At 39.0% G+C, this 16,965-nt stretch overlaps 1 protein-coding gene across 2 annotated transcripts in view; it reads left to right on the top strand.

Annotated features, from left to right (window-relative positions):
• Positions 1-16,965, top strand: part of sh3pxd2b (SH3 and PX domains 2B) — a 41,449-nt gene that overhangs the window by 4,192 nt on the left and 20,292 nt on the right. For both annotated transcript variants that reach the window (XM_022220680.2, XM_022220678.2), the window contains exons 3-4: positions 8,463-8,538; positions 15,618-15,694. In XM_022220680.2, the coding sequence (XP_022076372.1) occupies positions 8,463-8,538; positions 15,618-15,694 (153 nt within the window). The remainder of the gene's footprint in view (positions 1-8,462; positions 8,539-15,617; positions 15,695-16,965) is intronic.

Here is a 16,965-nt window from a genome sequence, read left to right as displayed (position 1 = left end):
TTTTTTTTTTAAATGTATTGATTTGTACCCCAAGCTTAAGATATAACAGCTTTAAAGCATGAAGTGGTAATTATGCCTCATTCAAGTCACAGTTTGTATATTCCCTTGTTAACAAATATGTCAAATAAACTACTTGTACGGCTTTTAAACCAACACTACGTAACTTATAACAAATAAAATAGCTTGAAAATTCTTCCTCTAATGACTTTAAAGCATTCTGTTATGCTTATAATACACTTAGCTTTACCGATATGACCAGTAGCTTATTATGGAGTCTTACTTTAAAGGACTCATGGCTGTCTATTATTAAATCACAAAATGCTGAAGAAGATGTTACATTCATCTGATTAAATGAAATCAAAAAAATAAAATGAGGTTTTGAGTGTTTTTGAGTAACACAGTTCCACATTTTTGAAGTAATATAATGTTAAAGTTTAGATTTAGCTCAAAAGTCTACACATTTTGTTGCGGAAAAGCATTTGCAAAATGAATCTTTTAATATGAAGTGTCCCTTAAACCATTAAAGACAAATTTGTGATGTTTCAAAAGGAATTTGGAGCATAGGCTTATCAAGTCTGTCATTTCCTTCTTGCTACACCCAAACAAAGTAGGCAGTTTCATCCAGGTCTACGGGATAATCAGAGAGATGCAGTGGCTCCTTGATGTCAGTGGTTCTGTTTTTATACATTTTCTGGCTCTCAGAAATGCTGACATTTTGGCGATTTGTTTATTTCGTTAAAGATAATATGTTATTCAAACCTGCTAGGGTTCAGGGTTCGAGAGTTGAAAAAAACATCAGTAATCCAATGAATTCAGCCACAGTACTACTTTTCTTTCTTTTTGAACTCGAGGCTTTGTGAGAGACGGAGGAGACCTTCAAATGTCAGTTCTGAGCCAGACATCTTAGCACCAGATGAAGTAATTGCTTCATCAGAATTACTCCAAACAACACCCTCCAGTGGGGCACCTTCAGCAGGGGCTTTCCCCGCTGGTGTTCATCCCTGCCATGCCGTTCAGCTGCTTCCTGCTGTGTTGGCAGCCTGTGGGTGGGCTCTCAGTGGTGAAGCAGATGTAGATAAACCCAGTTGGAGAGATTACAGATGTCTCTTATCTCCTGTTAGGTTTGGCATTAACATAAGCCACCACGAAGCTGTGGTGGTCCTACAGAAAAGTGTCAAATTAGAATGCTGAAGATTGCATCAGCTTCACTATGATAAGGGGATTATATACGGTTTATGCGCCACTTGTTGTGGAATGTATTTAAAGTTATTTCTTAGAATCTTTTTAAAAGGTTTTTTTTTTTTTTTAACCTGTGACAGTGTGGATTATGATGAGGAATAACCCAATAGTTTGACTTCATCAGGCATCACCCCAGGTGCCCAGCCAGGATAGTGACTTACAGCTGAATCATTCAACTCCTTTCATCACTACATCCTCATTTCCCGACATCCTCCTTTGCTTCGCTCCCTCTTATCCTGTCTTTTTCCTACCTGCTGGTCTGATAATCCCTCTCTGTCTGTGGCTTGACGTGGTTGTATTTTGATTCAGGAGGAGTTTTATATTAAATGAGGACAGATGATGTCAAAGCACATAAAGAGTCTGGTCATTCCAGGTCTTGAGAGCCAGACAGCAAATGTTATTCACCACATCCTGTCCACACAGCTGACCAAAGCAGCCGACGTCAACATGTGATTTTTGTGTGATCTGTGGCACGGAGTGTGTCTGTTGACTTAAGTAACAGGAAATATAGTCCAAAAAGTTTATTTTTAAAACAAGACTCAGAAGCAGTTTTCTTCATTAGAGCTGAATATCATTCACCGGTAACTTTGGACGTATGTGCGAGACCAGGAAAGGAAGAGTCCCACTCGCTTTTATAATTTTACTAAAGTCTAATATCAATTGTGTAATACTAACAAATTGGTGTCACTTTCGAGGATGTTAAAACATACTGATTGTGGATGCAAAACCTCATCAGATAGTGAGCCCAATGACTAAGATAAAAAAATACATAGTGTCATTAGATTAACCCTGTAAGACCCAAATATTGAAAGTAAAATGAGCAAAATAATAAAATAAAACAAATGGAAAAATGTGTATGTGTCTATATATGTGTATATGTGTATATATATATATACACACAAAGCAAATAAGAATAAAAAAGCTGATGTATTTTTGCAACAGTGGGTTTTACAGGATTAAACAAAAATAGAGTTTTATTGCCTTAACTTGTATAGCAATGATCCTCTGTCAGATTAAAGCATTTTCTTGTTAAACTAATACAAATGTTGATCTTGGAGTCTGCAGTTCTGGTGATGGATTGTTATTTAGGGAAACTTTTAAGAATAATTGTGCCCCGAATTACCTTACCTTCTGCTGCACTCCTTTTGACCTTGCATGAAAATACTCAGGATACACTGAAATCTACCTGATTTTTCACTAGTGCATATTTAAATTGAACATCTAGTGGACTGGGGATATATTTGCTGAATTCGACAAAACATTTATTGGATTAGAAATGCTGACTCCACCTTTAAGTCCACCACATCAAATGCACAGTCTGCTTTGGAACAAGGCAACAACCAGGCTCAACTTCTCTCTAATTACTGATGTCTTGCATGTCACAGCATTCACTTCTTAGGAATAGTTGACCAAAAGCCAAAAGTTGTTCTTGCCCAAGATGCTTCTGCTACTTCTGGCCCACTTTATTTCCTACAACATCTAAACAGGAGTTTCTAAGTGTTGTAACTGCCTTCCATTAAAAAGCATGACAAATAAATCAGCATTTTGGAATATTCCCCCTGTTTCAATCTGTGAAATTATCAACAAATATAGACTGCAACGTTGCTTCCGAAAGATGGAAACTATGTGAAAAGTGCAGAGTTTTTTTTTTTTTTTATACCACCGCTGGATCATCCTAGCAGCTTTGCAATTTTATTTCCATGTCACTAAGAACAGTTTCCATACTGCACACGTGTCCGCTCTACTTCACAGGCTTAGACTCGCAGCATTCCCAGTCACTTAAGATTCAGGATGCAGTTGAACTTCAAAGCTCTTTACTTACTTATTCAGAGTCATTCAGCTGTCACATATTTTCCACGTGTAGTAATCAAGTGACAGACTGTTTTAAAGACAGGGCAGGCTGCTTAGAACAGTAAGATTGCCTCGTGTGGTCAATTCACGAAGCACCAATAGTGTGTTAATTTCCTTTTTGTGTACTGTAACTGTAAAAATTATCATGTACCCTTAAGTGACAGGCTTTTGTTGTTTAGTAATTGTTTTTTGTTTTTTTTGGTATGGACAGCTAGACAGAATTTGAGGCAAAAAAGTCAAAGATAATTTAAATTAAACATTTAGTTAAAGTAGCAAAACGGTCGTTCAAAACTGTTGCACTGACTACACTGAAATTCGCTTGGATAGATTGCTCGCTGGCACAAATGAAACCACTTGTGATTGTCATCTTGCGCATGTGTTGTGAATTGTTTAGCTTTAATGCTAAAAATTCCTACATTTATACAGTTACAAGATTTATCCATTCATTTGTTAAATTCAGTGAAACAGAGATAATTTAATTTGGATAAATATACCCTTCTCCCTTCCAAAGGTCACGTTCTCGTGTTCCTCTGTAACTGCATCATTAAATGTTGAGTAAAATGAGCAGAGTTCTGAACGGAGTCTCTCTGGATTCATTTAAGAAGCTTCCACTTCGCAACAGCATGTTTTCACTTCATATAAGTTAGCACATTTGATAATTTTATACTAAATGGTTGTTATTTAGAGCCAGACCTCATGTATTGTATCTTTTTCTCACGACTTAACAAGAGCACCAGCAGTTTGGTCATCTGCAAAGGATTAGAAATGACCTCAGACATGAATGTACAGTGAACTGAGTGCAAGAATCACAGGACTGTTGAGAAAGACATGTAGAGAGAGCAACCATTGTTCATGGACCTTTTTATGCTCTCATTCAACAGTCTTGAGCTTCTCAGATCTTCTTTAATAGGCCTTTATTTGAATGCTGATGATGCATTTAAAGCGGATATAGGCTAGACAAATTATAGCCCCTCAGAAGATTATGTTGTGATGCTCAGCTGAGATGCTGAACTACAGGTTTACTTACATCATCACTGTAGAATTATTGGTCTATAGACAGCAGCCGTACCAGAAACAACTCCAACTAACAGTTAAACTTTGTCTTGTTAAGAGATTGTTGAGTGTGTTCAGTCTTTCCATTATTCAATTTCCTGGCAGACTTAAGACAAAATTTTCCTGTTTTATTTTTGTCAACCAAGCATTGTTGAGAACAAAAGGGAAATCTCTGTATCAGGCTGCAGCGAATGAGAGAATCTGCAAAAGAGACACTAGTTTTTGATTCAGTAAGCTACTGGGGGAAAAGTTGAGACTAATTGGAACTTTTCACGGTTTCCAATATTTAGATTCCCTGACCGTTGTGGCACAAGTACAACAATACAGCACATATGGAGCTTTTTGGTGTTGATAGCATCTGGCATTTTACTGTCTTTATAGTAACAATGTTATGTGACTTGTATTTCTTTGTAGCAGAGATGAACTCAGCAGCATATAATTTAAAATGACACACTTCAGAATAGCCTTGGAAAGCCATGTGGAGCTCGACTGTGTTCCACCTCAGTCTGCCAACCCCCCTCGGCCTTCAGAGCATGAATATTTAATATTAAGAGCATGATGTAACTGGTATTTTGAAGAGACGACTTTACTCTCTCCGTATGCCTTTTCTCGTTTGAGTGGCTCTGATTACAGAGTAGATACAAGTTTCAGAGTAGACGCAGAGACTGGGGTGTGTCTGCGCTCACAGTCACACACATGGGAACAATTACAGTGTGTGGGGTATTGGCTCTTCTGTCTCTCTCTCTCTCTCTCTCTCTTTCTCTGTCTGGCCGTCTCTGTGGTTATCCTGCCCTTCTTAAGGTGGTACTGTGTCATTGACGGAGCATCTGATTCTTAAGCGAAGCAGATTGATGCCTCTTGAGTTCGGTGCCTTTTCCCCACCTTTTCTAAATTCCTTCGCTGCCCTCTGTTGCATCTTAAGAAACCGCAAGACCCAGGGAAGCGGACTGACTCACCTCTTTTGCTTGTCTTGCTTTTGTAGACAAAGAGGGTTACATTATATCCCCGTGCCTTTTGTTGTTTTACGTTTAACGGGGCAAATGAGAAGTTGTTTAACTGCAGCTGTACCAGACCTTCACGTCCATGCATTAAGGTTTAAATAAAAACATTCCTCCTCATTTAAAAAATACATAAATAAAAAAATCAACAAGTTTCTGAGATGGAATTATCACCAGAGCTCATCTTGGTCAGGCATAAAAACAAACTTTGTGTAAATTTATTATTTTACAGTGAACTGATACTGTTAATATTGTAGCTGAGCTCAGCTATATTGAAAGAAAACAAAAAGTCCCATCAGATTAGGATAAGTTCGTCAAAAACTTTTTTTCTTGGTGTGCTTAAAACTTGTTGGACTCATACAATGGCTTATAAAGCTCATTAAGGGGTTAAATTAGGTTAAAATGAGGTTTTTGAGCTTCCTTATGTGGAAAAAGATTGTATCATAGCAATCTAGCAGCATAAACTATAAACGATAAACCAAAAAAATGTGTTTTTCTTTCTTTTTTTCTTACTGGTAACTATGCAGAAACTGTTGGTCCTTTCACACTTTGGTCCAATAGTAAATTATCTTTGACTACAGTCCCACTCTCACACTTCAGATGTTATATTTTTCCACTAATTTCAAATGACGTCATATATAACTTAACCTTCTTTAAATCAAGCTAACTATTTCAATTTGTTTGCTAATATGCTTTAGCCTTTGCCATTTATTCAGTCCTCTGTTTGTCTTGGCATGAATTGCAGTGGAAAGACAGCAAGCCCCCAAAATGTTCTTCCATCAGTGTTTTCCTCAAAGTAGCGTATGGAGACTGATTAAACTTTATACCAACTCATTAAGGAAACAACACCTCTTTGGCACCTGACTAGCCTCAGACAGTCCATAAAAGCCATTACTAAATACTGTTTGGCACAGGTCTATTCTCTTCCCATGACCTCTTAATCCCTTCACCTCACATTACATCTCCTGCAGGCTTTGTTAGTTTTGGCTCAGGCTGCCTTATTGTTCCCTTCAAATTTGCCAAAGTACATTTAGTGACGGCATGAATCAACTTGATTTTTTTTTTCTGCCCAGAAGCTCGCTGAAAGAACTGTTTGATTACGACATAGAAAGTTAACCATTAGTGGTAGCGTCGGGGGAATGCTGGATCACCGAAATCCCAAAGAACCTCAGTGAATAACCAGAGTTCCTATGAAAAATAATACAGTCATCTGTGCTGTGATGCACATTTTATACTTTGAGCGTCTTTTGTTTTGTGTTCGTTGCCAGCTGGATGTTTTCATGGTCAAATATGAGATAAACATGAGCACAAAGCCAATTAGAAAATCCACCATATCTAACAGATTAAAAGCCCATAGTGTGGCCACCATATCATGTTAATAATCACAGTCATGTGTCTGCTTGTTTTATAATTAACAATGTGTAACACCACATGAAGCTTTGGCCAGACTTGTAAAGAAGAAGATTGTGTATGACGTTGTTGACTCAGTGGCTCTGGAGAACTGACTCAAACAGACTAGTAATTCCAGAGAGAGTCATTAACACTGAGTTTTAATTGATCTTCGATAGTTCACTGAACTTTGAGAACTCCATTTAGCGTGTCATTACCCAGCATGTACCATGATTTGCAGCAGAAAGCGTAGAATAATTAATCAAAACAGCGAGTTTGATGTGCTCTTGAGCACATATGTTTTCTTGGCTGTTGTTCTTGTTGCACAAAATTTTGCAGTGAGATCCTGATAGCATGCAGCATCACTGAACAGTGTCTCCAGTGTAAAGGAGAAGCTCTGCCACTTACTGAATGTTATGGTTTACAGAGGTGGTAAGAGACAGTAGTTTATCTTCACTATCTTGCCCCAAACAGAATAAAACTTTTGACTGTGTGATTACATGTCAGTTCCTTGAAAACTGTATGAATAAACAAAACCGATGTTGTATGTTTTGTCACATTTATGTGCAACTATTTATGTGCAACAAAACATACAAGAGGCACCAAAATGAAAATCCCTTTCCTGTGTGGGGATTCGTGCTTCACAGTCTAGAAATGAGTCTCTCACACGGCTCAAGGTTCAGAGATACTTCAACAGTGAAAAGAATGAAAGAAATCTTCGGTTTGAACATTTGGAGAGCCGATTAGTTCTGACCCTCAGATGCCTCAGGAGAACACAGCCTTGATGGATAAATCACTTAATGTGGTTAACGTGGAAGAGAACATGCTCAGAAATTGCATTAATCTCATTACGTGCTGGTTGTCTTGTTGTCTGCATGTACAAGCTCCAACTGTATGAGCAGACCCACCTGATCCTCAGCTATGCTGTGTTCATAGCTTGTTGCACATTATAAAACAACGCTGATTAGAGATGAGCGTTAACTGTCTTAACTTGGGATCACCTTCAGCGGAGGAATTCTACATTTGTCTATAAGTCACTCATTTCCTAATAATGGCAACACTGACATCAAAATATTAATTTGATAATGTGTTGCAGTAATCTTGACTGAGGACTGGGAAAATGTTTAAATAGTTGCTGCATAGTGAGTATTTCTGCTGCATGGATGAATCTTTTTTTGGAATGTGAGGTGTGATGTCTGTCTAGTTTTGGATTCTGTTCTAATCAAAGAAATATCAGTATTAAAGAAATGTCAAACACTCCTTTAAAAAGCATTGTGTTGAATCGCGTGTTTTCCTTTCTAATGTTGAATCTTTTGTTGGAGGTTTACTTGTTTTTGCCCCCCCCAAGCGCCATACAAGAATCCATAAGTGAAGACAATGCAGATCCACTGTCAGAAGAAATACATTTGAAAAAGTTCATGGGTCATTATGTCCAGGTGTGATTTTATTGGTGTCAGCTGCATGTTGAATTGAGACTGTGCACACACATTTACTTGTACATAAATAACCATATATAACACAAAAAAAGACTGACTCATCAGACAAAGTGAGTTCTGCTCAGAAAGAAAAGAACAATCAGGAGAGAAAAAGAGAAATTATGATCAGGGGAACTAAGGAGCTGCTGGCCTTTTAAAATTATTGAAACAGAAATGTTCCACTATGTCAGTGGTGCCTCGCTGCTAGCAGCCCCTTAGCTACAGCAACATATGAAGTAGAGGGGAAAACCATACCATCTGCTCAGTACATTCCTAATCATTGGCAGACTTGCTCTTATTGGCCAAATTCCTTCTAGGAACTGCTGATTTTTCACAAATCAGCAGTTCCTTCCTAACCACCCTCAGCTGTTCTGTTTATTTATATGTGCCCATACTGTTATGTGTGAGTGTAAATACCTTGTGTTCTAATAAGTTTTAATTAATTGTGGGGTTTCAGATGGAGTTGCTGGATAAGTTCCCAGTGGAAGGAGGCCAGAAAGACCCTAAGCGCAGGATCATTCCATTCCTACCAGGTAAGAGTTAAGCACAGTGTCCCCCAAGGCCTCTTCACACAAGCACACAATAGCAGACTGTCAGAATATATAGCAGAAGCTTCACTTTGATAACAGTCATTAGCTTGAGAAAACGTTTGCTCTTTTTTTTCCTGTTTATATCATTATCTTTCTGTTGTTTGGACAATTCAAGTTAACTAAGCCTGGGACAATTTATGGGTTTAGATTTAATAGACAAAAAGATTAACCTTCTTAACCACAAAATCTGTCGACAGGGTTGAAAGGCATGTTATTCTTTTTAAAAAATGCAAAAATTACACCATCTATTATTGCAAGAAGTTATAAAAAACAGAAAGAATTATCAGATTTTCAGCATTTGAATGTTCTTTGAGCCAATCATGTGTGACGTTTCCAGTTAAAAACTTGGATATTTCATGAAAATCACTTTATTCTGCATATCTCAATTAAAAATGAACAAAAATACACTATTTGCTAAAAGCAGATTCTGTAAAACACCAAACAATTCTGCGATCCTTGGCACAACTGAGATGGCATTAGTGACTCGGCTGGGACCAACAGTCACATGACAAAAATTTAGGGAGTTCAGCTGAAATGAAAGCTGTGCTGACATGCCTGTAAAATATAAGTAGTAAAATATCTAGCATATAGATATACCATCTATATGCTATCTAGTGTATAGATACTCTGTTTTTTAGTACATGTTCTACGTGTTGATTTCAGTTGTTGTTTTTGTTGTTAAATGAAAAATCTAAGAAATGAGCTTTCTTTCCACCATTTCTCTTTTCTTTTACAATTATTTATGGTTTTATAACGATGTCATTCTGCACAAAATACATTTTTGAGTGAAAAGTGAGCTCACTGTGAGCAAAATCTAAGTAATCTAGAAACTCTGCAGTGAAAATTATTAATAATTGCTGTCAACTTATAAGTATGCTAAAGTATACAACTAATACAAAAAGAATAGTGAACTCATGTAGTTCTTCTTCTCATTTTTAGTCCCTGTTCTTACCTTCCTTGAGCAACAATGACTCACAGATAAGTTTGAATGAGTAATTTTTTGTTGCGATTGCATATTTCACACAAAAAAGCCCAGCCTAAAGTAAGCATAATTGGTCATGGCCTCACTGTTTCTGTGAACCCAGCAAGAGTTTGTTCATTCATGTAGTCTATAAACATTGTGCTGACCCTGCTGATCTGTTAGCACATGGCCTAAAGACATATCAGACATGGCAGACAGACTTAATGCTGGAGCCTTTGAGGAAAGAATTGCATATTTGCCATTGTTTCATTTAGCTTCAAATGTCAGAACAGGGGTGTTAAACATGCAGCCCACGGGCCAAAACCGGCCCTCCAGAGGCCCATAAATACTAGATTGCTCATTGTTCTTTTGTCGTTTTGTACCTCATTTTTGTAATCTTTCGTCTTTTTTTTGTTGTTTTTGTCAGACTTTTGTCATTTGTCTCATGTTTTTATTGTTTTGTTTCCTTTTTGTCTCGCTTCTGTTTTTTGTCTTATTTTTGTAATTTTGTGGTTTGCGTTATTCCTTGTTTTGTGCATCGTTTTTGTCATTTTGTCTTTTTTTGTCTCACTTGTGTTTGCCTATTTTTTGTTGTTTTGTTTTTCGCTTCTTGTTGAGCTTATTTGTGTCCTTTGTTTATTTTTTGTCTTGTTTTTGTCATTTGTCCATTTTTTTTGTCACTTTGTCTCATTTTTTGTAATATTGTGTCTTGTTTTTGTTGTTTCTTGTCTGACTTTTGTCATTTTGATCGTAAAGTACTGTATCGTTCAGTTCCAGATGCCTGTGACTAAAAGTTTTGTGTCTTTGTAAACACTCTGTGATCTGTACATTGTTTTGTATAAATGATAAACTGAGGCATAATGTTGTTGAAAATGAACGTGTTTTTCTTCAGAAATGTCAGGTTCTTCATGATGTTTTGTAAAAAGATAATTCCTTAAATGTATACCTTTTCAGAATTAACTTTTTTGCACTCAAACAAATTAAACACTTGGAGTTTGGTTATTTATCGGTAATTATGCTTTGATTTTTCTGGTCTGGCCCACTTGGGATCAATTTGGGCTGAATGTGGAGCCTGAACTAAAATAAGTGTGACACCCCTGATCTGGAAGGTTACAATGACTTAACACTTCTGAATTATAATCTTGACTTAGTTGCACCATTGGATGAACCATCATTGTGTGTAAAACTTGAAGAGCCAAAATTACAATTTCTTCTTTTTAGTTACTCTACTGCATGTACAAGTGGAGTTTGTTTGGAATAAGGGCTTTGGGTGTGCTTGACCAACTTTTGAGATCCTGCTGAAAGTAATCCTTCATGAGAGGAAGAAAAAAGCCTCACCCATAGACCCCACCCACGTCTCCCCCAGCCGACTAGGGATGGGTGGGGGGATAAGATTTCTTTTTTTTTTATGCCCATGAAGGTCTGGAACTCATTGAGAGAACACACACACTCAACACTGTGTGATGAACTTTGAGTAGGAGGGGGGAAGAGAGATACAAAAACACTGCTTCTTAGTCTATCCCGCTTTTACCGCCAGACAAACCATGCTGACCATGGATACCATTACACTCTCTCATCTGCATTAAAGCCTGTCTGCTTCCTTCCTGCTTTTAGCATTCGAGCTTCAATTTCAAGAGTTTCCTGTCTGCTTTCCACGAAGGGTCTTTGCTTTCTCTTTTGACCTCCACTGAAACTCTGTATTTTGGTGGTCTCTCATTCCTATTTTCTCTATTAGAAGCTGTGTGATCCTGAAGAATGTAATAAATCCCCAACTGCTAAGAGTCAAAAATCAGTTCAAGTCTCTACATGGCAATGTCAAGAAAAGCTACTGTGCAACTCTTGCAGGATGTTGCTGTTGAGTGCCTGAATAAGTGGTGATTTACTGGACTTAAATCCCAGATCAGATCAGACACTTCTCTGAGAAGGATTCCAGGCCAGCATTCATCTAAACTCTGGATGTTTCCTGACAGCCAAGAGCATCATTCACTTACAAAGCAAAAATCTGGAGTATGGACTGAGGCCAGCATAACAAGGCACGGAAGTGGTTTCCTCCTACTTGGTTTGGTTTGCTCAGAGCTCCAAGCTGTTTTTGCTCTTCTGGCATCTCCACATCAGCAAAGTGGTTTGTCTGTATGCGTACACAGTGCAAAATTTCTGCTCTTTCCTTTTTTTGCCAGGTGTACACACCAAAATCTTGGCTGCATTTTCAGTCCGTTCTTTGACCTCTAAGAGGGATTTCTCTCAAGGAGGAATTTCTACGAAGCCCATAAAAACTCCTATCTTAATCTTTTTTTTCCATGCAGAAGGACAACTCTTTTGTTGACTCAAGATTGCACAGTCTGTGTAAAGTATCTTTTGGCCATCACAGGAATACCTCTCACAGTGTAAGGTTTCCTAGATTGGATCGTACATTACATTCAGATAAAATGATAGATTTGCTCCGTTTGTGTCTGGGGCCTGAGAGATGCTTTTGAGGCAGTGTCAGCAGGTCGCCTTTGAGAAAGACAAGACTCGAGAAGGAATGTGTCTCTGTTTCTTTAGGGCCCCCTGGATGATAAAAGAGGCGATATTCTCCCAGATGTGGAGTATGAATTCATAATTTTCCTTTTCATGCCAATGATTGAACTACAGTAGATACTTTTATCAGCTACTCTGTTGGGTTACTGGGTGTCACTCTGCCCTGCACAGTAGGAGGCACAGTGTGTTTTCAGTTTAAGTACTGTTCTATGGAGCTGAATAGCTCACATTCCTGAGTCAGGCCCCTATGAAGGGCAAGAAAAAAAACACGAAATAGCTGAACAGTTACTATGACCTTGTTGCTGAAGCCGTATTCATATCACATTCATCTCTTGTCTGCAGGGGAGAGCAATCTCTGTCTCCTGTCGGCTTAAATGTGGTGTACCAGCAGCAGACCTGTCTTCTGTGGCAGTTTGTGAAGTTGTCTTCCCTTAGTCAGCAACTTGGCTAAAAACACAGTAGCTACAGCTTACACATAAATAATCACTATTCATGCTTTTAACCTAGAAACACATGCAAGGACATATTTTGATGAGCCCTTATTGGCAATCCCATGTCAAAAATCTAATTGTATAATAAGTCTAAACTCAACTCAAGTCTTCTGTTAAGTCTTAAGTCGAGACTCCAAAAATGTGTGACAAGCCTCAAGAGAAAAGAGTTTGAGGTCAAGTGTCAAGTCAGGCAAGCCATGTCCAAGTGAAGCCCCAAGTGCAGTGGGAGGCCAAATCCTTTCATAAATTGGCTAGTGGGTTAACCCTAACCTTGCCTGTGCCTGGTTGGCTCACACCAATTTAGTGTATTCCCTCATATTTAATGTTTCTTCCCCCTAACCTAACCACCTAACCCTAACCCTCTAACCCTACCTAATCCTAACTCTAACCCTACCCATTCCTACCTAACCCTTTCCCTACTCCTAATCCTTTCCATGGTAAAACCTAGTTTCACTGGGTCAAAACCCCAAAACAAGTCAAAATTTAGTCTAAAGACTTATATTTTTTTCGCTAGAGCCCGAGTCTAAAGCTTTGGTGTTATATTAAAGTATTAGTTTCTTAGAATCTCCCTAAAAAGGTGTATTAGGTCAGAGGAAGGAGTAGTTCATGTGTCATCCAATGATTAATAGTTGGGTTTTGCCCCTAGTTTTCTGTGAGGTTTAGTAACAACAACCCTCTCTGTGTCCTCTCTCCGTCTACCTCTCTCACTCTTCCCCAGAGACAAAAGTTGTTTGATACTTTTGGTCACTGTTGGCTCTGAGATTTGCCATAAAGTCTGCTCCACCTCGACCATGGCTCCAAGGCAGCAGCTCTCCCTCCTTCCCTCCCCTCCCCGCTGCCTCCCAAACTAGCCCTTTTCATGGGCTGCATCCATGAGCTGCCATGCATACAAAGTGGGCAGTGTTGAGTCAGTGCTGCTCCTCTGACCCCAGAGAGCTTTGGAAAACCTTCCAAGAACACTTTCTGTTTGCGGAGTGACGAGGGCAGGAGAGAAAGGAAGAGACAGGAATGGAGGAGGAGAGGCAGGCGTCTGAGGGTTGACTTTCAAATCTCTTTAGTTTTTCAAGAGCTGTCCAAGCGGTGTGTCCTTTCAGCTGGCAAGATGCTGCCAGAACCTTGGAGATTTGGAATGTCCTCTCTCATTCATCATTCAGTTAATCTTCTTTGTTATAGTCGCCCTTATGTAGTAGTACTATACTGGTCTGTATGATTATAGCATTACGTTTCCTTTTCTATTCAGCTGTTTAATTGTAAAGTGAATAAAATTGTTTGTTTTTGGCTTCATCTTGTGAATATGAACACAGTGGTTCAAATGATTATTGAGATATTTCACTTTAAAGCAATATTTTTAACCTGCTAGTAGCGCTAGATTAAAGGATCATCACACTCCGTACAGTGCATTCTTTGGGACACATAGATGTTGATACCAAATTCTGTGCTTATCCATCAAGTATATGTTTGGACATTTCACTGTATAAGTGGAAACTTTGACTTTGAAAGATGTTTTTAAATGGTTGGATAAACATGCTCGGTGGATCTTTCAATATCTGCAGCAAATTTCCTGGAAATCTATCAAATGGCTGTCAGCACATTTTAGTTATAGTAAAAAAAATATCACCCACGTGATGGCATGAGATAAATAGTTATGCATAAATGTCACAAATACCAAAAATACAGGAACATACGGGATTTTCAAGATTGTCCTTTTCTCATAAGTGTCCTGGCAGCCCATAATATTAGTTCAGACTAGCAGTCAGCCTTAATAGGTGCTCAAGGTTGTATTAACATTGACAGCATGCGTAGTCTGACTCTTTGATATTATAGTATGCACTGTTACCTGTGAGCTTCCTGCTGCTATATCCTCACATTAATGTGATTCCTGTGGTTTTCGTCAACCACCTGAGTCAACTTGTAAGTTGCAGTGAGAGCAGGGATGGCTGGATGGAGCATAGAGGGAGGGTCTTTGTGAGTTGGGTGTTGGTGGTTGTGGTGATTGTGTAAAATATCCATGACATGCATTTTCTTGAGGCCACACTGCACTTATCCACTCCACTCAGCAGTCTACACCTCTTTACACACTTTGACTTTTTTCTCGCTGTGGTCTTTTTCCTTTATATGCATGCATTTTCTCAGATTCCCAAGATGAACACAACATTTGAGCTTAAACATTCCTAATCAGACACTGATGATCACAAGCTGCGTTGGTGTGCTTTGACCTGTATTGTCATCTCTGTTGTTCATCAAAACAAAACAGACACTTGTGGTTTGCGTGGCTTGAGGAAGCAGCAAAGCCAATTTTAGCACCAAGAGTGAAACTGTGCCGCTGCATGGTGCTGATTGCTCAGTAGCAATCTCCTGAGATAAATTCATGTTTCAGCATGTCTGATTCAAAAGCAAACACTGCACTTTCTACAGTAACTTTTCCAAAACATGCCCCTTTTTGAATCTGGGATCTTGCTGCATTCTTGACTCCCTGCCGAGCTTATATGTTTTCATTGTCTCTGGGAATTTACTGGTGAAACTTCGCAGCCCTGATGAGGAGAAAATAGATGCTGGCGCTCAGATTTCCTGCATGCCATTAAGTTAGCAAAGTGTTTTAAGAGGCCTATTTGTAGCCCTTTTCTTGTTATTGTTATGGCGACTGGGCTTGTGTGTGCCTGTAGTTACGTGTGCCCGGAGATAAGAGTGGGGGAGTAGCATTCAAACTGTCATGCAGACATAATTTGCTTTCCCAAAATCATTTATTCATGACTTGGAAAGGCCAGCTATTCACCTAGCTCTTTACTCGCCTCATTGTGCTGTCAGTGTTATTGATGACGTGACTGTATTGTGTCTGCATGCTAATTTCCTAATTCACTGTGTCCCTGTTGCCCTTCAAGGTATCTCTTATCTTTTGTCTTCAGTTGTAAAAGTAATTGGGAAATTTATTTTTGCTAACATGACAGACAAATTATAAAGTGTATTTGTAATATATTATACAATCAGGCATGAAAGACATACAGATATGTATGAACAAACATTTGTATTGATAAATGTTTTCTACTTTGTTCCAGGGAAGATTCTGTTCAGGAGGAGCCATATCAGAGATGTTGCAATGAAAAGGCTAAGGCCCATCAATGAATACTGCAGGGTGAGTGAATTGACCAGTACCGTGCTTACAACTGTGAATCTGCAGCCTTAAGAGCTAAAATGAAGGTAGAAAGTACAGCTGTTGAAGGAAAGAAAAGTACGCCACCCACAGTTGTATCAACTTAGTCATGAATCAGAAAATGGAAAATAATCTTTTTATGTCTTATATGTTTGTATGAGCACCACCATTTTCTGTTTCTTTCAGCACATTTAGTGCTACGCTGAGGGTTCGGATGCATGTCTTGGTTTGCACTATTTCATGTGAAAACCAAAACAAAAGGCCTAAATCTGTCAGATTTGTACCACTTAAAGCTGCTGTCCGGAGTTTGAATCGCAGCATCTCCTAAAACGCTGTTGGTCCCTCCCTCTGATTTCGCCCCTTTATTTGTGCACGCGCGCAGTACATGAGAGAAGTGCCCGGAGTGCTGCAGCATCTCGCCTGTTTTGCTGTTTTCCCCTCTTCTACATTTAGTACATTTAGTAAATAATAAAGGAATTACGTTAGAATGCTGTATTGAGTCTAACTTGTCCTAATACCAAAATAACATGAATCTGCTAGGACGAACGAGTAAAGTTTCAATATGTGATTACACTCGTGTATCCCTCTCGATGACGTTGTTTATCAAACTTAGTGTATTTACGCGTGTATATGTGTTACATTGTTTATTTATTTCTATCTAGAGTTCAGAATTGCATGACTCCTCTGACGAAGAGTATGTCCCAGACGCCCCAACATCTTCCTCCAGAGGTCGGGCATCTAAACGAAGCCGTCAGGCGGGCTATGGAGGCCGTGGTCGGGGAGCGACGCGAGCACCCCGAGCCAAAAAACGTCCTGCAGTCTCTTGGCCTGACAAGCCGTGGGATTGGTAACTTTTCTGGAAGTTGCTGATCCCTGATGCTCTCTCTTCCACAAGCAAAACAAATGTGCGCGCGGTTGCGTAGTGCGTAGCTCGCCCACCTCTGCATGGGCTTGCTTGCTGTGCGCGTAACCGTTGATTGACAGCATGACAAAGCTGAAGCTCGAACTTGATTGGTCGGCAGCAACCGGCGCTTTTTGGAATGACATGGGGGTCTATGAGAGGAAGGCGGAGCTCAGGAATAAATTTTCATATCGCGTTATACTAACTTTATATTATAGTATCGAACTAGACTAACATTTAAGCTTTGTTAAAAAATGATACATAAATTGAAAACGAACGGAAACTCCGGACAGCAGCTTTAAACCATTTAAAGAGATGGCTCTACAATACTGAGTCAATTTAAGCTCATAGT

This window comes from Acanthochromis polyacanthus, chromosome 17, assembly GCF_021347895.1.
Source record: "Acanthochromis polyacanthus isolate Apoly-LR-REF ecotype Palm Island chromosome 17, KAUST_Apoly_ChrSc, whole genome shotgun sequence".
NCBI classification, from domain to species: Eukaryota; Metazoa; Chordata; class Actinopteri; family Pomacentridae; genus Acanthochromis; species Acanthochromis polyacanthus.
The sequence above is the reverse complement of the archived record's forward strand: the minus strand, read 5'-3'. Positions and strand labels throughout refer to the sequence as shown.